This window comes from Vanessa atalanta, chromosome 28 (genome assembly GCF_905147765.1).
Source record: "Vanessa atalanta chromosome 28, ilVanAtal1.2, whole genome shotgun sequence".
In the NCBI taxonomy this organism is placed as follows: Eukaryota; Metazoa; Arthropoda; class Insecta; order Lepidoptera; family Nymphalidae; genus Vanessa; species Vanessa atalanta.
In genome coordinates this window covers 988047-1015171 of record NC_061898.1, presented here as the reverse complement: position 1 = coordinate 1015171, position 27125 = coordinate 988047, and the positions used below count along the sequence as shown (strand labels likewise).

Genomic DNA, 27125 nt, shown 5'->3' with positions numbered 1-27125 from the left:
TTACAGAGCTTTGCTCTTTGGTATTAGAATAGCTTGCGAATGAGTAGTCAGTACCTTCCATGCGAGTTTGAACTTGGTCACCTCTCACTTTGCGTCAAGGATGGATTTTACCGGTGGGGGCTTTGTGCATACACGTCTGGGTGAGTGTTATGTAGTTGTAAAGTATTGTTTACGGTTCTGACAGTGAAAATAATTAGGCAGTCCATAAGTTTTCATTGCCTTATATAAAGTGACATATTAAATAAAAAAAAAAAACGAACAGTTAATACGTTAAAATTCTAAAAGAATAATACTTTACCACGAACCATGACAACGCATATAACTTTCTCCGAAATAAATTTAACTTCAATCGCCGTATATTTTAATCTGAAGTTTATTTTGACAGAGATATGGGCAGTGATAACTTTTCGAGTTTTCGAACGCTCGCTCGATCGATTCCCACGATGTGTGTACTACGAATACTTGGCAATTGTAACAAAATGTTCACATAGATTCTTTTTAAGATATATTTTGTAATTTTTGGAATGATATGAATTCAAACTAATCATATTTATTTGTAAATTATATTTATAATTGAATGTAAGTATTGTCTAAATAAACGATGTTCTTATATAGTCTATCTATTCATTCGTTATCATTCATTTAATACGCAACAATAGAAATTATTCAGCCTTTCAAAATCATAGCAGCATCATTCTTTTTAATGAGCGTAATTATTAACATTGTTTAGGGTATGTATTAAAAGAGACTAATCGTAGTAATTATTTACTCGTGGGAAGTATATGGACCCGCTTTGAGACCGTAAAATGTTTTAAAAATGAAAAATATATGTCTATGGTAATTTTTATTTCGGAGCTCTTCAATAATATATGACTTGTCATATATCATTCAGAACATCATCAACATCCCTGTTCCGGTTCGAGTTTGTGGATACACGTGTGGCAGAATGTTATCCAAAAATGCAGGTTTTACGATGTTTTCTTTCACGAAGTTAAGAAAATGAAAACTCAGTGGTACTTTTCTGGATTCGACCCCTGTTTTGTCGTCTTTATAGGGGATTCTTACCCACCGAAACAACTGCGATTCTAGCCCCAATCTCAGCATCATAATAATATATCATACGAACCTATATCTGCTTCCTTCCTGTGTTAAGTAATTTTAATTCGAAGTTTCATAATATTGCTTGTACAGGATGTAGATGCAAAAAAACCAACTACATAAAAACCTAAAACAAACTAATTGGTAACAAAACTATTTTTTATTTTTAAATAAAACATCGCAAAGGAATTTCATATTCTGCCACAACATTACTATAATTTAAAAATTGAAATATTTAATTTATTTATTACATTAAATGTATTGTTTATTGAGAAGAAAGTTTATTAAATTGTTATGAATAAACTTGTTGGAACGTGTTACGTTTCACATCCTATGACCATCACAAGATACCAGCATCCGTTTCCCGTGGTTGCGGTTATCTCGGATGCTGGACTGATTTCTACATACAAACTTTGTTAAACCAGAAATAAAAAAAATATAACCTATTTATTTGATTACAAAATTCAATTACGTCCTTTTTATTAAACATCCTCATTTCAAAATGTTCTTATTTTAAATATTCTTTTTTCGTTTAAGAATTAAATATGTTGATATGACAATGTTAACTGTTATATGTGATTTTAAAGAGGGAAATCAAAGATGGAGTTTCCCGCCTAAAATACAACAAAGCGGGAGCCATCTTTGAACGCGGGGGCGTCACAGATAATGAACAAATGTCCCACACATGGCGTTGGCCCACGGGGATTCAGAGTTAATAATGCACGTCTCAGTTTGGAAATGCATTCGTTTTTAATAATAGCATCATAGAAATAAAACGAATTATTATTTTTTAACACATTTGCTTATTCGATAGATTTAAATTTTTTTTTTTTTTTTCGAGTATTATCCGTGATCTTGTTTTAAGTTTTGGACAAATATTATATGGTTATCCTTAAAAATATTCTGTTTTTTAATATAAACATTTCTCGGAAACCACGTGACCTCGGGATCGTATTGAAATTCAGCATGGCGATCGGTTATATAAAGTATCTGTTTGATTACTTTACCCATATTTTTTTTGTATATTATGACGTCGCACACTATTCTTTTCAGTACAATTTCTCAATATATCATATGTCATTATGTTGTCTCGCTCTGTTATATGTATATATCATCTCAGCGTCTCTTTCATTTAGCGTGTGCAATTGTATCACGCGTGTTGGCTTTTTAGAGCGTCACGCTTCGATTAACCGTCTACTTTCAGTTGTATATGAAGTACTTTTGTCTTATACGGCGTCGCTTCTAAAAAAAAATGTTTTTTTTTTATTATTATGATGGCAAAGGTGCAATTTTCTATGTAATAAATATATTGTTGGTTTGTTTTTTATAATAAATAACTGATATTATAGTGTGTGATTGAGTTATATATTATATAACAATGATAATGATTACAATTTCCTAATAAGATACTTAAATTTCAAGGATTTAGATAATTATTTGATTACAAATTAAATAAATAGTTTACATAAAAGAGGTTTTATATGTATAATATACAGTATAAATATACATTCCTTTGTTAAATAATATTCATATTGTAACATATAAATGTAATAATGTTCATTTCTATTAGTTAAAATAGGAAATAAGTATTTCTAATTTGTATAAAAGTAATCTCCCAAAGATTTGAGCGTTTAAAATAATGTTTTTCAATTTTCTTTATTGTTCTAGAAAATTCTCAGCGTCTGTGACTCATGCGTTTAAAATAGATCTCTTTGTACAAGCCCTTTAAGGGTTCGTTTTTCTTTGTTAGTCATAAATTTAGCTTTAAGACGAAGAATGTTTTTATTTGAGACAATAACTGTCTGTGAAAAGTCCTTGGACTTGCTGAGTCGTGTTAATTTAAAAAAAACAGCGCTTTTGTTTTTACTTATTATAAAAATACAAAAAATAAAATGAGTATTATGTATTTTTGATAAAATATTAATTGATTTCTTTTGAAGTGTGTTCAAACAAAAAGTTCTATGGTAGTTTCCATTCCACTGATCAGGCAACACTGGAAGGTCATAGACCCGTTCAGAAACCGTGACCGATGTGAGCCGTAGAGTTTTACGCCAGATTAAAAATAATTCAGCGTTTTTTTTTTTTAAACTATTTTATCCGATGCGCTTAAAATTGGACTGTAGTTATAGAGTGCTATTTTTGAAATGTAACTCTTTTCATAATTGATTTACTAAAATTACAATAAAAATATAATTCATTATTTTTAAAATTATTTTAAATAAAAATTTGTAAATTATTTGGCCTCTTGCATCGTGGCAGTGTAAAGTTGTGCCTTAGCTTCCCTAAAAAAAAAAAACGTCAAATTGATTTTGCAACGCGCTTATCTGTGCTTTAATGCTTTTATAGTTTGTTTTATTTTAATAGAAAAGTTAGAACGGACATAATTTCCCGTTGTATTTGATAAATACGTCCGTCCATCTTATACGTAACATTTATATCCTCATTTTAAATAATGTAGAAAAAAATGTACTCGTTATAAAGAGTACCTTAATAACTTCCTCGTCAGATCTTGGAAGAATCTAGAAGGATTTAATCTTGGAATATGAAAATTCAAAAGTAATTTTCTTTGATATATTTTAATGATAGATTTTGTTTATTTCTTTACTTTAGAATTATTATAACCACTGACATATTTATACAGCCCTGGGGGCCCAGATTTCATTAGGCAGATGGCGCCCTTAAACGTAAGCTATTTCACGGTCCGGTTCGTTTCGAGGATAACTTGGTTGAGATATTATATCAACATATTAGACATTATGTATTAAACACGAATGCCTAATATACAAAAATCAATGAATTTACGTATTGTCTGTGTGATCGAATTGATTTATTTAAGTCGTATTTGCTTAATATTGTCGATGGTTTAGGGCCTTCATAGTTGGCGCTATGTTGATCATAGACAAAAACTTGAGTGTAATAGCGAATCGAATATCCTTTCCTTGTACTGATTATTTATTTATTTATAAAATCATCCGATAAATAAGTAAATATATATACATGTATTGATCGACAAAAAAAAACGAAGAAACGAGTGAAAAAGGTAACATGTAAATGTAATGTAACATGTAACATTTCGTTGAGAACTAATTTTACGTCATAAGTCAAGGTGTTATTACATAAAATTAAACGTGTACGTAATCTAATCAAGTCTTAAAATGACACAAAAGTAACCCCCATTTAAAGGTCGGCTAAAACTCGAAATACCTAGAGACACCCCCGCATCCCACAGCTGCGGTTATGTCGTCAAAATCTCATGGGGATCGAACTAATAAAGTGTGTATTGTTAACACTCTCGAGGGTAGGGAAAATAAATAAAAAAAATAAGGGAGCCACATAATCGTATCAATATAGTTTTAATTTTCTTCGATTGAAGAGTTTCGATCGTTGAGTGCTTTCAGTAAGCCAGACTCGGGTTTTTAAAGTCTACATATATCTCACAGTAACACTTATGACAATAGTAATTTGTTGAATCGGTTGTGTCATGTGTGGAATCGGTTTAAAATTCAAAAGTAAGATGTGGTTCACAAATACTAACAATTTTTTTTTTATAGCATCGGTTGGCGGGCGAGCATATGGGCCACCTGATGGTAAGTGGTCACCACCGCCCATAGACAAAGGCGCTGTAAGAAATATTAACCATTCCTTACATCACCTATGCGCCACGAACCTCGGGAACTAAGATGTTATGTCCCTTGTGCCTGTGATTACACTGGCTCACTCACCCTTCTAGCCGGAACACAACAATACAGAGTACTGTTATTTGGCGGTGGAATATCTGATGAGTGGGTGTTACCTACCCAGCCGGGCTTGCGCAAAGCCCTACCACCAAGTTAATAAAAGCTTAATAATTATAAAGATATACGAAAGTTATTAATAATAATGTCTAAATATAAAACACTGCAACACATCTTTCAAAAATATTACAATTTTGTTAACAACGATCTGTATATGGATAACGATTTAATAACAAACAAATCTTTTGTCTGTCCGTCTATATCGGTACGTAAACAAAAATCCTCACAAGACAATTTAAAGATTTCATCGTTCGAACTTACAGTTACTGAAACGCTCATCGGTAACGGATTAATTAATTTGACATATACATAATATCTACTGTCATTGGTTGATCGCATTCGATGACGTAATACGACCAATGATAGGACAGCATTCAGCCGGATCAGTCGATTATATGATCAACGTTTTAAAAAGTGATAGAAAAATTATCAAGTATATATGTTACTGTAACCTTAGATATTACTGGAAAATCTTTAAATTTTCCGTAGTTCGAGCTCCTACAGTAACATGCATACATAGTTAAACGTTTATATGTTATCTGTTAGTTTCTAAATTAAAATGACATTAATGTTCTTAAGTGTTGATTTGTATTTGGAATATAAATCGGATGTCATGATAAAACTTGTTTTTATACAAAAAAATAAATAAAATGATATTATGAAAAGTAAGGAGACACGCATCGTCGCAGGCGCATCCTGCTGGGTAAGGGTGGGCAGCGAGGAGGAAGAGTCTGTCAAGCGTTTCAAATAACATTAGTTTAACATTCAAGACTATTTTGTAATGTTTTCTAGCGTAGGTCGAGTCTAATCTACCTTTAATAACATTGCTCAATGTTCTTAAGTCGAGCTAGGGGACGGGAAGCCATATTAATTTCTCGATTGGCATATTTTCTCAACTTAAAGTACATTTACGTATAATAAATTAGGTTTAACTCACTTAAAGTAACTTAGTTTCCGTATCGTAAGGCCTTTGGTAGTATGCTAAGTACACACGTAAAACAATGGGACGTAGCTCCCCCAAGATCGTGTAATAAATAAAAACTATATAAAAAGCAAAGGCGATAAATTTAATGCCAAGTTGACTTTGTGTTTTAAGGCCTGGCAACACAAATAATAACAGTTCAATTCGACGAAAATTGAGCTGTATTAATAATGATCATAATTTAAAATTTAAATTCAGTATTCTTATAGTACCCTATTAACGGTTCTTCCCCGTCAAGTGACAAATCTCATTCTTTTTTCAAATATGAGACACACAGTCTGGTAAACGATTAGTTAATACACATTTGTCAATCAATACACGCTTCTGTTATAGTTGGATGGCTTGCGACACTTGTCTATTACTAAATCTAGATCAAGATTGACGTCATTAGCGTCTAAGATTAGGTGGCGCGGCATCAGGAAGAGCCCGTGACGCAAAGCGTGGCATTTTCAATGCGCGCGCATCCAAGTTTCGCTTTGACAGATGTTATTTACTATTTGGTAGTTGTTGTTTTTTTTGTAACTGGCAACATTGCTATATAAAGGTTATTGTACAGTATTCAGAAATGATTTAAAATTGTATATCTCGGGTAATTTTTCCCTTTAACGTCGATAACTTAAAAGTTAGATTTAATTCAATAAGTTTGAACGTACATATGGGAAGTAACTTTTATAAATGTGTTTATTATATACTTATGTAAATAAAAGCGCTGTTTGGGATATTATTTATAGTAAAAATGTGATTTAATCATACATATAGCTGTCTCGTTCTCGAAAGTATTAATTATATTTATACTTGCCAATATTCTCCATTTCTGAGTGGACCAGTAGAAAGAGATAAAAGTATTTTTGAGCCAATCACGTAAGTTAGATGGTATTCAATGTTTTGAGTAATTTTAAGTTTTCTTTTTAATGGCACGTGCTCCATATAAATTTCTGTGACCCAAATAGATGGTAAACGAATCGAAGATGTCGCTTGTATTGTTTAGCACACATGGCGAGGGGTTGATCCCCCTAAGGATTTCGGAGAGGCATTACTTGTTACTCTCGCGAGCCCTTTGTATATTTATTTGTGGGTTAATAGGAATGTTGTTCTCGAAACTTCTATTTGAAATTTAATGTTTCATAATTTCGTAGTATATTTATAATAAGGATCAAGAAATATAAAAAAAAAAAACATATTATCGGTAATATTTATTTATAATACAACATTTTCACTTAACTACTTATATCCACTGTAATTTTACAGCCAAAGTTCCTATAACAGCTTCGTTGATGTTGAAAACGCATTTTTTTTCGCAAATCCATAATGAATATCATAGATCGCGTTAATCCGATGTCAAATGTTGTTTATTTTGCTTTTGTCTTCTTGTGATTGGAATCGATTAGTTAAAAAGTTAGGTATCGACTGTTTCGCACACGAATAAAGGCACGGAAACGGATATAGTCTTGATTCGTTTTTATGTGCGTGTGTCTGTGCGAGAGTATTGCGTTTATTATTACAAAGTAACGAGCATTGTGTATTATCTTACACGATATATTAGATATCCGATTTCCTCCCCCGAACGGGCCGATTTCGGAAGGAACGTTCAATCTATCGCTGCTTCCGCCGGATATGATCCCCCTCAAATTTAAAACCACCCTCCACGTAACCACCTGGCACTTAAAAAGTACCCATGTGAAGTGAAATGGCTCTTTGAGATTGGTAATGATTTTGATGATAAAAAATGTACTTTAAGATAATATTTTTCTTATATAAAAAATTATTATGTTTAAAACAATATAATTTTTTTAAATTTGATATTGTTAAATGCGTTGATTATCGTGTAGGATATATACTAAATTTAATATAAATCTAAATTTTTACAAGTCATTGCGTAGATATAAGGCTTAACTGTAATAATACTAAGTTTCAAGCTATGTACTTATTAAATTTTAATCATGTTTTAGGCCTATTTTATATGGTCGTTGAACAGTAAGTTTCTAAAAGTAGAATATCATTCTCAAATATTATATCACATAATGTTTTGAATAAAAATGTAATTGCTACCAAAATGGTAGAAATTGTTGAGAAATCGATGTCTATTGAAATGTCATTTTGCGCGCGAATATGAAAGAACAAAATGACGGCTATCGTTGTGATCTATGAATGCGCTCGCGTTACACTTCCGTACTTAACGCCATTAAGCACGAAGGACACGTGCGGTTCCGCTTGGCTGGTAGTGGGTGGTATTTAAATGGTGGTACATAGACGAGGGGCACCAACTGCGTGTAAAACTAAACTTTTTCTGATGAATATAATCTGAATAATTTCGTTCAGGTAGGCTCTGGTCGCTGTCAAGCACTATTAAATGTCATTTTATATTGCATTAAACTTTAAACCACAATAGGAATGTCTAGAACTCATTTACGCAGAGTCTAATGCTGAAACAAAGATGGCGTCTCTTTTAAAATATATTCTAATGTGTATTCGTAAATAGAACACTTAATTTGAATGTGTTTCGAAATTTGAAATTCGTACAAATTAATTTCGCATCTGTCGTCGGAGTTATATTCCAATTTCAAAATTACGATACTTTCCCGCAAGATGTTTAAATAATACGTACATAGAAGTTCTTAATAAGAATCTATTGAAAGAGCAAATGCTGGGGCAAGCTGTCACACATCTGCCGCGCAGGTGGACGTAAATGCAACAGGGGGACACCTGTAGCCCTTAACTACTTGACTTAAGGACTAATATCGTTTGTATCATACGACGAAATTATCAAACCTTAACTCTATGGTCTTAAGGTATATAATATTATGTGTTTCTGTGTGTTATAAGTTTGACTTACTTGTATTTTTTTTTTAAAGTTTTGACGTTTAATTTATTGGGGAATGGAATCGTGTTAATTGCCTCACATTGCCGATTGTGTATTTTACTTAATGTAAGATTTTAAGATTAGAGCAGCGGTCAAACCAACTGTCTTCTCTAAGTCGTAGATCTGTCAAAGTTTCAAGAATAAATTTCACTTTTTAAATATCAAAATCAAAGTATTCTATGTTCAAGTAGTTTCATGAAAGCACTCTTGTTTCGTCAAGTTACAGTGTTGAATTAAATGTAAAGTTCTATACACGAGAACCGGCAAGAAACTCAGTAGTTACTCTTTTCAACGATTTTAATTAGATTTTATAAATAAAGTACATTTAAATTTATATATATATATATATATATATATATATATATCCTTTCTGGAAAACAACAAATACTAAGTCCACGCTTTTTATTATTATTATAATCTTGTTTCGAGAAATATGCCTTATTTATTTTTGTGTATTTTTTAAATTAGTGTTACCAGAATATATTTATTTAAAAATAACTACAATATTAGTTCAAGGGATCAGGAAGAAATGTGTTTTTTTTTTCTTTATGAATTTATAATTTAACTAAGAAATGTATCTCTTGTTCCAGCGCCCCGCACCTCCTGCACCGGTGGTACTCCTAACAACCTACCACCGCTCAGCTTCCACGCTGTCCACGGCGAAAACGTCCGTGTTTCACGCGATGGTGCGACTGCGAGACGTGTCGAATCGTTTTGCAAGGGCGTCGTGTTCAGCGCTCGACCCGTTAGGGTAAATGAAAAAGTAAGTGTGAATCGTCGACAACTTTTTTTTTATGTATATCCTGTAGTGAGTCATAAAATATACAGCCGGAGACATACTGATCAATATAATATTATTTCTTCGTCGTTAATAAGATACACTAGTAAGAGCCATAAGTATTTCTGAATATATCGGACATTTAAATATTAACATGAGGGGATTACAAAATTTCCACATAGTATTAACTAATTTCGCTTCCCGTCTGTGCGCTTAGATCTTTTAAACTATGCAACGGATTTCAATGCTGTTCCTATCAATAAACAGAGTTATTCAAGAAGAAATTATCCTAGTCACATAGAAACAATAATTTTTCTTTTCATATACCCGCTTCGAAAACGCGTAGCTAGTTTAAATATATAAAATATTTAATCTAATCAAAAACTAACCATCTAATTATCTTTCCAGGTGTGCCTCCGCTTTCTGGAAATGTCAAACAGCTGGAGCGGTGTCCTACGTTTCGGATTCACCACCCACGATCCCACGACCCTAGCGCACGCACTCCCGAAGTACGCCTGCCCAGACCTAACAAATAAGCCCGGTAACTGGGCAAAGGCACTCGGCGAAAGGTTCTGCGAGAAGGACAATATTTTGTATTATTACGTCAATTCGGCTGGTGATGTCCACTTCGGTATCAATGGGGAGGACAAGGGCATGTTTTTCTCGGGCGTCGATACACGCAGCCCGCTCTGGGCATTAGTCGACGTGTATGGCAATTGCACAGCCGTCCAACTGGCTGATCCCCGAGCCCCCAGTCAAGTAAGAAGATGTACGCAGAGTCCAATTTCTGAGGAAGATAGAATAATCAGTGGTATGCGCTCCATGACAGTTGAAGAAGCTTTACCAGCTCCTCGATACCAAAACCCGCTGGTTCCACTGAGCCTTCATAGGACAAAAGGCAGGAATGTCCAGTTCATCAACGATAGAGGTATAGCCGCTAGGATCGAAGCGGAATTCTGCCAAGGATACGTGTTCACAGCACGACCGATGCGCCCAGGACAAACTATTGTTGTCCAAATTTTAGCAACGGAAACAGCATACGCTGGAAGCTTAGCGATCGGTTTGACGTCCTGCGACCCTGCAACCCTCAGACCCAGCGATTTACCAGATGATGCGGAACAGCTGTTAGATCGTCCAGAATACTGGGTGGTTCGACGTGATGCAGCCAACGGTCTCCGGAGAGGTGACGAATTAGCCGTCACCTTGACCTTAGATGGAGAAGTTCGTGTCAGCAGAAACGGTTCCAATCCTGTGACAGTAATGCACGTGGACCACACGCTGAGACTTTGGGCGTTCGTAGATATTTATGGAGCTACGCAAAAAGTGAGGATGTTGAGCTCTCAAGCGATGCAAGCACAGACTCCGCCGCAACAATTGAGAGTACTGGCAAGTTCTGCAGCGCCGATAAACGCTGGAGCGGGTGGAACAGTACTAGTCGTCAGTCTTCCACCGCAGAATGGAGCTCAGAATGCAGCGAACCACCAGCAGGGATTGACGTTGGCTAGTGCGCACTATATTGAGGTGAGTTGGGGCTTATACCAAAAATAAAAATTCTATTATGGACTGAGCAACTTTAATAGTATCTAATTGAAACTTGTTACATAGTTTTAATAAGTTATTTTCTTCTTTACAGCCAATCCAAACGACTTCCCAACTCTGCTTGGCGGGTCTTCAGTCAATCTCAACCCAAGCTCCATCATGCTCAGTGCCTCAACCGTACCGTCCCCGGACAGAAGGCCAATGCTCTTCTACCAGCCAAAACAACTCCAACGAGCAACTACAAATGCCCAACGGACTCTCGGAACCATTAAGACTCGACAGGATTCCCAATGGACCTTCCACTAGCCGACCCATACCATCTACCTCACACCATCAACCAATTTACTCTGTCATCGGGGAAGGAAACCTCACAGGCACAGAATGCACAATTTGTTATGAAAATCCAATAGACAGCGTGCTTTATATGTGTGGTCATATGTGTATGTGTTACCGCTGTGCAGTTCAGCAATGGAGAGGGAAGGGTGGCGGCCAATGCCCACTGTGCAGAGCACAAATTAAGGACGTTATCCGCACATACAAATCTTGATGTGTTTGTAATTCGTGTTGTCTAAAAGATGTCGGTATGATTTTCGCGCGTTTTTCGCTGTCAAACTGACGTTGATACGCGACTAGCGTCCTGATTGAATGGTATGAATGATTGAACGGTTAGATTTGGATGAGTGTCGTTAGTATAAGGTGAAAATAATATGCCAAAAATACGTTCGGATACTCGACACGATATGATTTGACAATTTTAATATATTCGCTAAGGTAGCTACTCCAAAAAGTATGTATATAATAATGTAACGTATTTATGTGTACAAAAACACTGACATTAATTAATTATAATTTGACATATAGAAAGGTTTTGAGAGTAATTTGGCTGTTATCATGATATGTATTGTAATCATAAAGGAATATATGTTAAAATAATATATACATTTAAATAATTTAGTTACATAAACGATTTTTTTAACATAACCTAAAAATTTAATACGAAATAGGTTATTTTAAACAAATTAAAAAAAAAATATTTTTCATGTAACCATGACTTTTTAACCGTAACGTTTATTTCAAGGATATTTTTATTGTTTTAGCAATACGTCAATATTTATAATAATATTCATGTATTTTTGAAACAATAATTTAAAAAAAAAAAGACTTGTAACAAAACGTCACATATGTCTCTTGTATACGTCACCTTGACATTATAAGTAATCATTAAAAATATATACTATCTATAATTTGCGCAGATAATATAATACGTTGAGTTTAAATACGCGAGGCTAAATTATTTGTGTATGACGGTAGTTTTGCTAGGTATTAATAAATAATAGGGTTCCTAAGTTAGAGTTTGTAGGGCACGCGTAGATATATAGATAAGACAGTGCTTATATTCCATCTCTCTCTAAATGTAACACGAGTGAAAGAGATGAAGATATGCTATTAAAGTAGATAACGTTAGAATTTGTACCAGGGAGACATAAACGCAATGGACGTATTTTTTTGTATTTCTTTTTTTTATTTCGCTGTCTTTGTTTCCGTAAATTTATGCAGTAAACTCCCGATTATCGTCGAATCAGAGTCAATCGCAGATGCTCTTGAAGTGTTTTATATACATTATAATGGCAATATATGCGGTTACAAAATTATAAATAATAATTATTATCTTAATCTAAGAACAGTTTGATGTCTTTTTTCTTTCGTATTTTATTGTTAACGACATAAGATGGTCGAGAGTTAACTGTAGTTAGTTTTGTCTATGCGCTGTCTTGTCTATTCATCTATGACAGTAGGCTGTAATCGTACGTCCACAGATTATAAATAGTCGGTGATAGATTTAAAAAGCATTTAATAATTTATATCATATCGTAATTATAATTTTTCTACTTGATAATGTTACCAGACCTCGGGAGTTCCTATTTGAACGATTTTCTTTCAAGAGGTTATGCGATTTTTTAAATTTAAATATGGAATCTTGGTGTTCTATTTTATTATTTATAATAATCGCATGATCATACAACACTTACAACAACAATGGAGTGTAGAAGGAGGATTTACTCTATCTCTCTTTAATAAGATTTGTTTTTAGGTCTTGTGACCTATATAAAGGCCAAATATATAATTATTGATTTACTTTAACATTCTTTATTAAATTTCAAATACTTTGTATTCAGGAATTCCAGACCTCTACCCTCCATAGTTTAGTTAAAACATTCTATAACCGTTAAATAATCGTGCATTTGAGTTAAATTATACTTATGTCATGTATTTAAAATGTTTTGTAAAATCAAAATATCATAGATATAGGAAACGAACGGAAAAATGTGTCACTACAGATGTCTAGATATAAAATATAAGCTACATACATACTTGTCATAATTTCTAGAGAGTTCTCTATTTTAAGAGGCTATTACTCAGATCAACTTGTAATATCACATAGATATTTTTTGTTTCCAATATCTGTCATGTCATGTTTCACAGTTTAACAAAAACGATCTGATATTTAGCGGATATCGGCCCGTAGATAAAGCGCTATGGCGCTGTGTTGCCAGTGCTAAATATCGAGCATCAAAACGAAAATCGTTCAATGCGAATAAGTTCGTTCAGCTTTAAAATTTTAAAAATAAACTCGGAATTTTATCGAATACTACCATTCCTTACTTGCTCAACCTTCTCAATTCTAATATAATATACATATCGTAGCTTACGTAGCGATGACGTCATTTTGGCGGGAAAGAGAGGACAAGAGATCTCTTCGTGTTTGTGGCGTTATGTCTATGTAATTGTGTCCTTAACATATCTCTACCAATAAAATGGCATTTTCTTTTTTTTTAAATCATTCCTATTTAGATCTTTTTCTTTTGTAATAATTACCAATTTTATCGTACCAAACATTTGCAGCCAGTTATGTCTGTAACAATTTGTTTAAGTGTCATTGTAAATTGTTTCCGTACGGTTCTAAATTTGAAAAAGACTTTTCAAATATAGAATAGTATGGTTATATTATTAAATGTAACGTATTTATTTAATATATTAAGGACAGTTTTAAGCACTTTTATACCAAAACAGTGTGACCAGTTTATTGATTTTTTTTATTAAATAATACTAATTAAAAACTCGACTATGTTTAAGTGAAATATAATTAATTTGTAAATAATTATAATCGATGGATCAATATCGGTACATGTTTGTAAAAATAATTTTGTATTCAAACTTGGATTTTTAATACTGATTTTGTCTCTTTCTCGTTTATAAGATTCAAAGTGTACGAGCGAGACAGCATGTTTGGTTCACAAAATTAGTTATAAACGTGTATCAACATGGTTCTTATGTGATAATCGTAATTTTTCGACATTTTTTTTTTTTGTTTCCTTTCGTCTTGTGTATAGCGTTGTCATCTAGTCGTTAATTTATTATATTTTGAATTTAGAAAAAACTTTCATTTGATTAAGATGTTGGAATTTAGATAAGTTTTCAATTAAAATGGTTATTGAAATTTTGTAGTGTTTCTGTTCATCCCATCCTTTAAAACACACTGATTTGCCATATACAAAAAAAAAATCATAATACATGATTAAAAAAAATATTAATTCCTATTTTGAATTTCCTTAAAAAATTGCGATTTACTTTCTGAAAATTTTATTTAATATCTAAAAAATGTGTAAATTCGAACACATTTGCAATATAACTTTAGAACCCTGGCAATACTTTAATAAATTAATAACTATTGAACTTCACTTAGACTGGAGCTTATTTAGCCGATTCAATGTTGCCTGATAAAAAAACATTTCTATACATATGCTAATTTCGTCACAATGTTTTCCCTCACTGCTGAACATAAGATAATTATAAACTAAGATATTAAAAATACTTGCCTGAATTTTAATAATATTTTTAGCGTTTATATATATTCTACAAATGGTCAGTTCGTAGTGACTTTATGCAAAAAAAAACCGGCTAAGTGCGAGTAGGACTCGCGCACAAAGGTTCTGTACCATTGACTACGTAAACAACAATAGGTACACAATTTTCATAATGGGTACGGATAAAAAATGCGTAAAGCGACACACTAAATAAAAGTAAAATAATAATTATCTGTAAAATATTTAATAATTGAAGAAAACCAAATATTTTGTTACCATTTCAAGCGTTTACCTAGTACAGCATTTTAATATTGGGCAAACAATGGCAAAAAAAACATTTTTGTTGTATGAGAGCCCTCACTAAATATTTTTAATTTAAATTTTTTTATTATAGTGAATCTTTCAAGAATTTTATTCATTTCTAAATTATAATAATTTTAATCAATTCCATCAACTCTAAGTTAGTTAAACGATGAAGTTAATAAAATATAATAATATTTTTAACATACAGTGTTAAAAAAAGCTAGAGGTTTTTTTATAACGCCATAACGATAAAAGTATTCAAATTTCCCGCTAAGATTATGATTTACATCTTTCACTTTCTAACAATTGGCGCTAGTAGCGTAGAATTATTCAACGAAGCTAACCTTAAATACACCTTAACCTAGTTTTAATAAAGTTTAAAGTGCATTAATATAATGTTGAAAAATTTAGTACGCGTATCCGATCGCAGCGTGATTTATTTTGTAGAGCGTCAGGATGGATGTACTTTTGCCTTGTTATTATTGAAATAGTGTATAACCTTTTATTTTTATGTTTCGCGTCTATTTTACAACATATACAATCAAATTAACCGTAATCATGTATTAAATTAACGTTTTTGTGTGTAAATTTGTGCATCAAAGTGAAATATAAGCAAAACATCGGTTTGTTCATTCAAAACAATACGAAACGAAAAATTAAATTAGTTCAATGTACCGAACTTACTTAATAGTGGCATGTGCTGTTATTTCATGAGATACGATTAATTGTGTGGTTTCTTTTATGAATTCAACGCCATTTTGATTCGTTTTATAAGTTAATATTGGTGTGCTTAACAATTATTTCGGAGTTATATTTTGAACAGTAAGTATACAAATGATTATATATTTAATTTATAACTGTTCTATGTGTGAATGCCCTCAATGTTATTTTAACCAGTTCATTGTTAAGTATGTATTGTTTTTCTATCACTTATATCTATTTCTATGAAACCGTGAAATTTAAACGATTTTATGTTTTTTTTTTTGCAATAACTACTCTATGATCATAAACTTAGCAGCTTGCTTAAAAGTATTATTACTTACTAACTCACTTATAGGTAAATAAGTTAAGTATTTAGATGACGCTAATATTAGTTCTATTTTAAACGATTATGTTATAACAATGTTAAATGTAAGATCATATTTTTTTAATTCACAGATGTTTTGTGTCCAAGAAAAGGAGTCACCTCACTCGGAACCGTTCAGAAATTCAGATAAAGATCCTCTGAACACACAATCAGAATCAAGTGATGATGAACCAGACCCAAAACGACTCAAATTCACGAGTCCTGACCTCAATCTCCAAGTTTATCAGATACCAGCATTCAATGCACCAAAGTCGTTATCTATATATCCAACCACACCTACCAGTACTCTACCAAAATTCGTCAACAACCCTTTAAACTTAGCAAACCCTTTAGCCTTTGCAACGAGTAACCTGCACAGTAATAACATTGTAAAAAATTTGCAAAATCGTTACTCATTACCTGCTAAATTGACGATCACCCCAGTAACGAAGGGTGTTTGCGAGGGGGAAATCGTTAGATATAAAAAGAACGGTGAAATAGCTAAAAAGCGAGGTCCTCCGAAGGGCTACAAGAGGAAACCAAAGGATTTATCACAGAGTTTTTCTAACGGAGCTTTATTACAGGTAAGAGTCTTAAATACTCGCAAAAGACATGTACAGCACTGCTTTACATGTACTATATTCCGATGGCAGGACTAATGTTAAATAAACATAAGTTTAACATATTCTATGTTAAGCTAAATACTCTTATATGTTGCATCATAAACAGTTCATGATTAATATATCTTTATTTATAACAAAACTACTTATATACACTTTAATTTTAATTTCTAAGTTCCAGTTCAATTATTCCAGTTAATTATTAGTAATGAACAACATATATTATTTTATTTATCTTAAATCGTCCACACATTGATATAAGATATATATGCTTGGCCAGGGAATGGCATAGTAGAGTTAAGAACAATTTCACTAACACACATGGTACGGATTTTCACTTTGAGAGATAACCCGTAACAGACTCCTCACATAAGAATAGTGTGTGTGTATATTAAACTAGTTGTCTTGAATGGCTTTGTGGAATTGAATCCTCAGGTTTTGTGCATACAGAAGTAGTAATGTCCTTCAGTCGCATTCCAGCTTAATTCAAACCAAATTTCACCAAATTTGGTTAAGTGGTTTGCCCGTGAAAGATTAGCAGAGAGACAGTACAATACAATAACCCTCTGATCTAGGTGCTGTTGCATCACACTGACAAGTCTTGAATGAATCTACTTTTATATGCTGATAGTGTTATTAAAATGGCGATAGCCAAGAATAAAGGGCTTAACTTTAGCATCCTTTGTCTTGAGTCTTAGGGCCATGAATTTGCTCTTAACTCTAGACAGGATACAGAGTGCCTATTGTGGTCATGGTCATCTTGACATGGTTATCAGAAGCATCTGGTGATTTTAAAATCATATTTATAATTACAGGCACAAAACACAATCCTAACGAGTTTGCTAGCAGCGACAAACACAACACTGACAACAGTGACCGCCCCACCGACTCCGCCAGAACCTGCTCCTGAAATAATACTACCACCAGGTAAGGTATTCAATGGTTCATTCATCTTTTGATTTATCACTTTAATCCATAGCTTTTTGTAAGTTGCTCAGCACAGATCTTATGAATATGAAATGTATAAACTTCATTGTTCATTCACAGCGTTTGTGTGTGTATATTTCTTCATTTATTATATGAGTACGTAATGAATCACAGAGGTATACTTCTTCCTAACATGCCATGCACCATAAAAGACCATTAGTTGGAATTCTAAATTCTAAAAACATTTTGTAAGATATTTTAAAGTTCCATTTTTAAATTAAGTCTTTAAAAAAAGTAATAGTGGAAAAACCACAAGTTTTCACGTGATTGAACAAGGAAAAACAATTTCATAGTATATATAAAAATACCACCTGAAGCTGCGGCTACCAACTGAAACAAACCCAATTTTACCTCAATAAGTGAATTTATTAAAGCCGAGATGGCCCAGAGGTTAAAACGCTTGCATCTTAACCGATGATTTCGGGTTCAAACCCAGGCAAGCACCATTGAATTTTCACGTGCTTAATTTGTGATTAAAATTCATCTCGTGCTCTGCGGTGAAGGGAAACATCATAAGGAAACCTGCATGTGTTTAATATCAACAAAATTCTGCCACATGTGTATTCCACCAACTCGCAACTCGAGGCCTAAGCCCAGCAGTGGGAAATTTACAGGCTGCTAATGTAAAATGTAATGTAAATGTAAGTCGAATTAAACAAAATTGGAGATAGATCTCCACACTAAACCTTATTTAAATTGGTTCATCGGTTTACTACATGGAGAGCTAACGATCTTGACCATGATAATAAAATTGTCTAAAACAAAGAATTTCATGATTTCAGGCACAGAATTAATTGAGACCCTCCTAGATCCCGAAGACTGGTTTCCAACGGAACCGTATCGAATGGTTTTCAGCAGAAAAAAGAATCCCAAGTGGAAAAATTTTCCGTACCGCTGCGAACATTGTTTTAAGGTATGTCTTTAAATTTATAATGTAAATATATTGATTTACACCTAAAAACTTTTAAAAGGTGACTAATCTCAGAACATTCGAGAAACTATTCAGATGACTAAATACTTGCGAAATAATAGAGTTTGAATTAAAATATACTTTATTCAAGTAGGCTTTTGAATCATCATTTAAGTAACTATTTAAAGTAAAGCTACCACCGGTTCGGAATGAAGTTTCTACCTAGAATAACCAGCAAGAAACTCAGTACTTACTCTTTTTCAACGTCTAAAAATACAGTCATGTTAGTTAAATACAATTATATATGTATGTTATGTCTCCTGCCTGGAAGTCAACAAGCGTTAACTCCAAGCTTTTTTATCATCTATATAATCTCGTATCGAATAATATGCCTTCTTTACCGATGTATTTTTTACAAATGACTGGAATCTATAAAACGGCAAAGTTAAAAATATCAGCGGAATTTTATTATAGAAACGGATACTTTGCCCCAAGAATGATTTATTGACTTTGCGGAGTCAAAACTTGGCGTTAGGAGCTCATCCTTACTTCGTGTTTTAACGTAACCAGTTTAATTATGTAATTGATAATTAAATGTTATATCCTGAAATAAACATCAATCCAAGCCACTTTCAAGGGATACCAGTCAACTACACAGGATATATTAAAAAGCATCTGTTTGTAAACACAGGTGCTCTCTATTAATTCACTCTTATAATCCAATGGCTTTACGTGCCCACGGTACGACAGTGGACTCATTTCTAGACTTCTGTTTCTGAGAATTCTTTGGCAGAAAAAGTCGAATAAGTTTTTCAGTCCTTATCGGCACAGCTTGGGGTTTGAACTCGGAACCTCGGGATCTGCAGCCTTATATCTAGAAACTAGACCAACAAGACAGTCAAATTTTGTAGGTATAATGCAGTGGAATAATTCATAATAGTGCCCAGAAGTCTAAAATTCATATAATTTTTATAACTTTCAGGTGAAATGTATGTGTTGTCTCACTCGCACATTATCTCTGCTATATACTATATATATATATATATATAATTAATGTTGTTTATGTTGTGTGAAAGTAGTGTAATTTGCTCAATAAATGTTTATTATTATTATTATTATATAATTTTGTATGTAATTTTCAGGGTTACAGAGTAGTTTCGACCCTCGTGAGTCACTCGGCGGAGCGTCATGGCTGCGTGCCCAAGGATCTCGCGATACCCTGCCCTTGTTGCCCTCACGTGTCTCTCCGGAGGAAACAGCACAAGAAACACTTGGAGACCCATGAGGGCAAACGGCATAGGATATTCTGTCCCTACTGTCTTCCTCCATGTAAGTATATTTTTATAAACTTGTGGCTTAAAAAATGTCATGAGGAATATTTCCATACCACAAAGAATATAACATCATAGCTCCCAAGCTTGGTAACACATTGGTGATGTAAGGAATAATTAATATTTCTTACATTCTAAGCCAATGACCTCCGTGGTCGAGTAGTGTGAACACCGGTTTTCATGGGTACACCACTCCGAGGTCACGGGTTCGATTTCCGGTCGAGTTGATGTAGAAAAAGTTCATTAGTTTTCTATGTTGTCCTGGGTCTGGGTGTTTGCGGTGCCGTCGTTACTTCTGATTTTCCATAACACAAGTGCTTTAGCTACTTACATCGGGATCAGAGTAATGTATGTGAAGTTGTCCAATATTTATATTTATTAAAAATATCTATGAGCGGTGCCCACAATAAGGACGCCTATTTGTTTGTCCACCCTACCTATATCATAAATTGAAACAAATCCAGAGTTCTTGTAGTTCTATATGAACAAACAAGATCTATTTTAGTTTGCAAACTAACTCACAACGACGCACCCCTCCACATTTACTCCACTAATCACTATCGGCGTGCATTAGTTGACTTAGTGACGCTCATGCTTACAAGATGTCTTAGTGTGTGTAACGACTACAAGTAACGTCAGCAGAAACATACACATTAGTTTATAATTGTTAAGTTAATTTAACAATGATAAGGTAATTAAATAAAATGTGATCTGTTGTTTCATCGGATATTGAGAGTAAGGGAATACATATCGCACATGTGTTAACACTTGACCACTCTAATAGCTCCTGAGAATAAACAGTCCGGGGACATCATCACCATCTTCTATAGACGACATTGATCACTTAACGCTTGGCCTTCAGTCCATTGAAAGCTGAAAGCTCATCTATTATAAGAATACTAGCAACCCACCCAGATTCGCAACACTGATACTAAATATACGACAGAATGTCTTTATATACAATGCTCAAAGCTTTTTCAGTCAGTTCAATTAACCATTATATCTCGTAAAAAATTAAGAATTAAAAATTGTTACTGTGGGTTATCCCTGAGAGATAGACATTTGCCGTCGAGGACGTTTTTGTAGACATTTTTAAGGTGTAATATTATACTGTTTTGATCTATCTCGTAGGGATCTGCCTGTGTTTACAATGTAAGCGCACAATATGTGTTTATTTATCAAATATCAACATCACATTAGAAACCAGATTAGATATCAGTGTTTCTTTTCTATCTATAAAAAAAACGCATCAGAATCCCTTGCGCAGTTTTAAAGATGTAAGCATTTACGGGGATAGACAGACAGCGGGAAGCGACTTTTATACTATGAACTGATTAGCAAGAAACTACGTTGTATACTTTCTTATGCTTACTCAAGTCATTACATAGTTACTTTATTCTTTACAGCTGATAAATCGGAGCCCTACGTAAAGGAGTCAGTGAAATATCCTTTCGATAAATTCCCTCAATACTGGTACGCATCAGAGGAGTCCCTCCGTCTCCACAAGAAGAGGAAACATCCCTACGCCGCCATGTTTAATTACAACTGGTTCTACACGTGGGGTGAGATTGCGCCGAACAGCTAAAACTCGGTGGTATAATACTAAAGTGGTAGCTTCCGACTGGCAACGGTAGATAATCGGTACAAAACGGTAGCTTTTTATAATTTTAAGGTGCGTTAGTTGTACATTGTATCACAATTTTTAATATTTCTTTCCGTCAAGAGATTACGTGTTTATTAAGGCCAGTAGGTTTAATTAAAACGCCTGAATAGTATTAGTATTTTTTGACGTAATTTATACATGTGGCAACACTAGCCTTTTTAGTACTTATGATTAGGTTTAAACTTAGCGTAAGTAGTCCGATCAGACGTCCCAGTGTTGCAATATGAAAAAAAAAGGACTAAACGGTCAATATTGTCACAATGTATAATGTGTGTATATTTTTGTACGATCGATTTTTTAAAGAAATCAGCTAAAATGTGCCTTCAACGGTTAAGACCAGATATTTCGACATTCCATTTTTTATATATATTATTATTGACACGGAGTTGTGAAGTATGTTTAACCTAAATAACCTCCTGAAAGTCTTGATTCATTGTTTTTTTTTTTTTTTTTTAAATATTAAATTATATGTTAGTATAGGTATCCAAGTTTAAACGAAAATGTTGATTGATTTCAAGCTGTGCTTCTTCCTCATTGGATAGAATTTGTTTTTGTTAGGAATACCTCAGGTCTGCGACCTGCAAAACACGGTCACTTTTTAACCTCTTGGATATTTAAAAAGTGCGTGTGAGAAGTTCTTTGGTAATTAAAATTATTTAATTATTTTAATTGCACGCAAATGATTAATAGTTATTATGATAAATGTATTTCTGTCTTTTTTCATCTCTAATATAAAACTCGCTAACAAATTTAAACATTCGCAATTGGAACAAAGAAGATGAGGCGTGAAGTTGTCTATTTCGAGCGACTTGACACTTGATCGGCGGTTTCGTGAGCAACTTCATTGTGTATTTTTCATGTCTGTACGCACGTATCACAAAAATACACTAATTATTTTTTCATAACGCGCCGAGAACAAATACAGGTTTTTAATAACGTAATTACTATATCTGTTGATCAAACTTTGACTAGGCAATATAGAAAACCTAATTCTAAACCTAATGTTAAATGTTATTAAAATTTAAATCACATATACTCTATTCCAACCATAAGAGGAGAAAAGCTAAATAAACAACATTTGACAGCAAATTGACGCGATATCATTGGTCGAGAGCTTGATTAATCTATGATATTCGCTATGGATTTGAGTTAAAATTGCGTTTTGAACGTCGAAACTGTTATCGGAATTTTGGAAGTAAGATTAAGGTGGAAATAAGTAGTTAAGTGTAATAGTGTTGTGTTATAAATAAACATTTATTAATGATAAACTCTTAGTTGAACACAATATAGCTGAGTTATTAACAAATCGCATGAAATACATAAATCTAAGGTTTGTTTATCTTTTTTCCTACTTCCATTGGAATAGACTATACAAAGATTAACTATAATTAAAATCATTCATTCGATCAGTCCATTCAATATCGCTTCGTTTAAAACATATTTCTCAATTTCCGTGTCAGTAATGTATTGTACACTGTTACGCCAATTTAGTCTTTAAGAACGTATCATTTAAGATTGATTTTAAGTTAATTCCCTAGTGTATATATATTCTTAGATGTTAAGCTTGGTCTGCGTTATGTTCAATTCATAAATGAATTAAAACCCCTTGTGGACATGAGACTTTCAATGAAAAAAATAAATAACGAATCTTTTTTAAATCAATAATTCTGATTCATATGTCAGACTTGTCGTTTAAAAAAAAAACTACCGGTTCGGAATGTAGATTCTACGGCACTATCAACGAACATCAATTCGCTTTCTGTCATCTATATGATCTTGCGTTGAGTAATGCCTTATGAATTATACATTTAATTAATGCATTAATTTAGTTATTGGCAAAGACCTTGAAATCCGACTTCCCCCGTCCAATTAAATACTTCAAATATATTAGACATACAGTGTTGTATACGAATTCGTCTCATTTTGAAAAGGTCCTATCGTAATAGGATCTCCAGGGGAAATATCATATAACGCAGACTACGCTACACGTCTATGTTCCACGAACAAATGTACAAATAAAGAAACCAGTATTTTTTTATATGAATATTGATGCATTTAATGAACTTAACTATATAGTATTAATACAGTTTAGTTTGATATGTAATTTTTCAATTTCGAATAATTCTCACGAATTGCATTTCGAATTAAAAGAATATTTCTTAAAATTAAAAAAAAAATAGCAATCAAATTCAATTTGACAACTTTGACAGGACCGTTTTTGACGCGAAAAAGCGCGGGAAATCGATGTCGTGTTTTTCTAATGATTGCTTAAATTGTCGAACTAAACTGTTAATATATTATCAGTAACAGTAATATAACCAAAACAATTCAGTATTATATAAATAAGTATATTATTTTCCAATAAAGAAATCGATAAACTATCAAGCGGGTAACTGTATTTCAACGTAAGTTTTTTTTTTTTTTATATAAGGTACTTTCCATACTGTCACAATATTTTTTCAATTGAATACAAAAAGTATGTTAGAGCTTTATATGTAGTGAAGTCCTGCCGCTGAAATAATGCGTTCCTATCGTGTGTATAGATTATAAAAAAATAATGGCGCATAGTTTTGCTTGAGGGTAGAGCTATGAAACGACCTTGATAGGCACCACTCTGTTCTTATTCTACCAAACAGCAATAATCGATATTGTTTTTCGGTTTGAATGACTAACTACATAAGGGACATCTTAGTCATCGGGGTTGGTGTATGTAAAGGTTGGTTAATATTTCTCAGTGCCGATGTCTGTGGTCATTGGTGACAACTCACCACCAGGTGGTCAATCCTGTCCGCCTACAGTTTTTAAATAAAGTTAAAATAATGATGTTTATATTCTTATCGTAAATTCGCGCCATTTTAAAGTTACAGAAACCATTCAATCACGAACGTGACAGGAACAGATTATCTCAACGGCTGGATTTAAAAATCTTATCATATTTCTCATGTGCCTGTACACTCATTCACCATTCAAACAGTTTGTCGGTGTAATGTTTGATGAATAGTATTTAAAACCAAATCGATTATCGGTTTCAGACAAAGTTTGGCTGTTTACACAAGGCATTATAAGTAAGTGTCATCGTTCAACTTTGTGAAACGAAATAAACTCAATTTATCTTTTGTCGTGTGTAAACAGCCTTGCAGCTGTAGTTAGGTTAAAGAATCAATAATCTTCCTTGCTTTAAGAATGTATTTAATTATTTTTTTTACTAATCTATGATTGCAAACAGTATATTTGTCTATGATACACATTTAATATCGCCATTATGAAAAACTTTTTAATTTTATATTGAGGCTAATAATAAATGATAATAAACAAGTCTAATACATTATATTTTTAATAAAAAAAATACAATTAATAATTTAAAATAAGAATCTTGATCTTTGTGTTGATTCGTTGTTTTAAAAAATACGCTTTGGATTGAAACGTTTAACAAAAAAAAAAAATACACGATGTCGAAAAAAGGTCGATGTAGATAATGAATCATTATAATGAAAAAGCGCGGGAAATTGAAATAATTACGTAATAAATTGACACAGATAAATAATTTTATTGACGTAAAAAAGCGCGGGAAATACCTAAGATATGTTTTGAGTAGTATTATTTTGGGCAGCTGTAGTATTTTATAAGAACTCACGTCGTATCTCGTGTTGTAACCTAAAGCGATACGATCGATTTATTCGGTGAGTTTTGAATTTCTTACGGAATAGTTTACCGGTAAAATGTCGCGAATTTGATTGTTATATATTCATGGGTATTATGTTTGGAAACTTTTGAGTACATATCTTATCTATCTCCAAGTGGACATCTTTATTGTGTTTCGATCTTAAAATATCATTTAATTTATTTTGTATTGTATTTTGAAATGAAATAAATAATAATGAGACTTATTTTGTAATACTCGTATTGAGAGGACGATTATTAATTAAAAATGAATTTGTAATGACTTTTGTAAATAAATATTTTTTTTTTGTAATATTATCTGGTTTTATTTCTTTTTTTTTCCTTTGAAGTTGATTTCGTCAATTATAATAAAAATATTCTAATAATATTCTATGATAGATGAGAACGTACGTAAATAATTTGTTCAATGCTGGTTTGTTGGAAGAGTAAGAACTAAAGTTTGCTGCAGCGAACTTTATTGTGTCATCTAATCAGAGTATTAAAATATACAGCGCTAGAGCGCTTTAATAATATAATATTTTTTCAATATTGGACAACATCACATACATTACTCTGATCCCAATGTTAGTAGCTAAAGCACTTGTGTTATGGAAATCAGAAGTAACGACGGTACCACAAACACCCAGACCCAAGACAACATAGAAAACTAATGATTTTTTCTACATCGACTCGGCCGGGAATCGAACCCGGGACCTCGGAGTGGCGTACCCATGAAAACCGGTGTACACACTACTCGACCACGGAGGTCGTCTAAGAGAATAGTTTTCTCGCGACCAAAACGTCGTAAGCGCCGCCGCCGGTTAATGGCGCTTACGCTTTTCATTCAATGTAGTGGAACGACATGGCGTTCCTTTAGATTTGACAGATAGTAGGATGTTTTCGACTTAAAATAAATATATATATTTTTACTATTGTGATGTTACGACATAATTAGCTAAGTATTTATAATTTTACTTACTTGTCTACTGAATTGTTATTTTAGTCGAAGATGGTACTGATCTTCGATTTAGCCGTTGCGTGCTCTACACTGAATGAATGGCAACGCTCAAATCTAATGTCAGATGAACTGTCTGAAATTCGTTTCAGTCACAGAATGAGAGTTACTATGATTTCGGTAGTGTTTTTTTATGCACTACAAACGATATTATTTCCTTTTTTTTGCTTTTTAAGTTTTATATGAAAATATTATAATTATTCAGAACTTTCTTGGCTTGGCTTAGATAGATATCACTCATCAGATACTCAACGGCCAAACAGTAATATTTATTGTTGTGTTCCGGTTTGAAAGGTGATTGGGCCCGTGTAATTACATGCACAAGGGACGTAACATCATAGTTCCCATGGATGGCGCATTGGTGACAAGACGAATGATAGGCATTTTATTGGCAACATCAGAATTGTTCATGACAAGCGGGCGTATATTCAAATTATTGTTCACAAATTCAATAGGTTTTTTAATCTAACAAATCAATTATACAAATAAATATAGGAATAGGCTTGATATAACAGTTCCACATATTCGTTTTTAAAAATATACTTCAAAATAGGTAAATGAATACACGTCATAAATTATTAATATTTAATTTATATAAACTTATAAATAAGGTACACATAACACTTATAATAGATAAAAATTGTTTTTTTTTT

At 32.9% G+C, this 27125-nt stretch overlaps 2 protein-coding genes across 5 annotated transcripts in view; both read left to right on the top strand.

Annotated features, from left to right (window-relative positions):
• The window catches only part of LOC125074597 (protein neuralized), a 40736-nt gene extending 28331 nt beyond the window's left edge, over positions 1-12405 (top strand). For 3 of the 4 annotated variants that reach the window (XM_047685952.1, XM_047685948.1, XM_047685951.1), the window contains exons 2-4: positions 9325-9497; positions 9921-11033; positions 11146-12405. In XM_047685952.1, the coding sequence (XP_047541908.1) occupies positions 9325-9497; positions 9921-11033; positions 11146-11598 (1739 nt within the window). In that variant the 3' untranslated portion in view covers positions 11599-12405. Of the gene's footprint in view, positions 1-34; positions 141-9324; positions 9498-9920; positions 11034-11145 lie in introns of those variants that run through there. The other variant, XM_047685949.1, reaches the window with a different exon arrangement.
• A 3304-nt stretch (positions 12406-15709) lies between these two features.
• Positions 15710-22232, top strand: LOC125074630. Its single transcript, XM_047686003.1, has 6 exons — positions 15710-16042; positions 16379-16870; positions 17722-17833; positions 18676-18806; positions 19946-20132; positions 21541-22232. Exons 2-6 carry the CDS (start codon positions 16379-16381, stop codon positions 21717-21719), a joined length of 1101 nt encoding a protein of 366 aa, XP_047541959.1. The 5' UTR covers positions 15710-16042; the 3' UTR covers positions 21720-22232.
• Positions 22233-27125: the final 4893 nt, after the last annotated feature.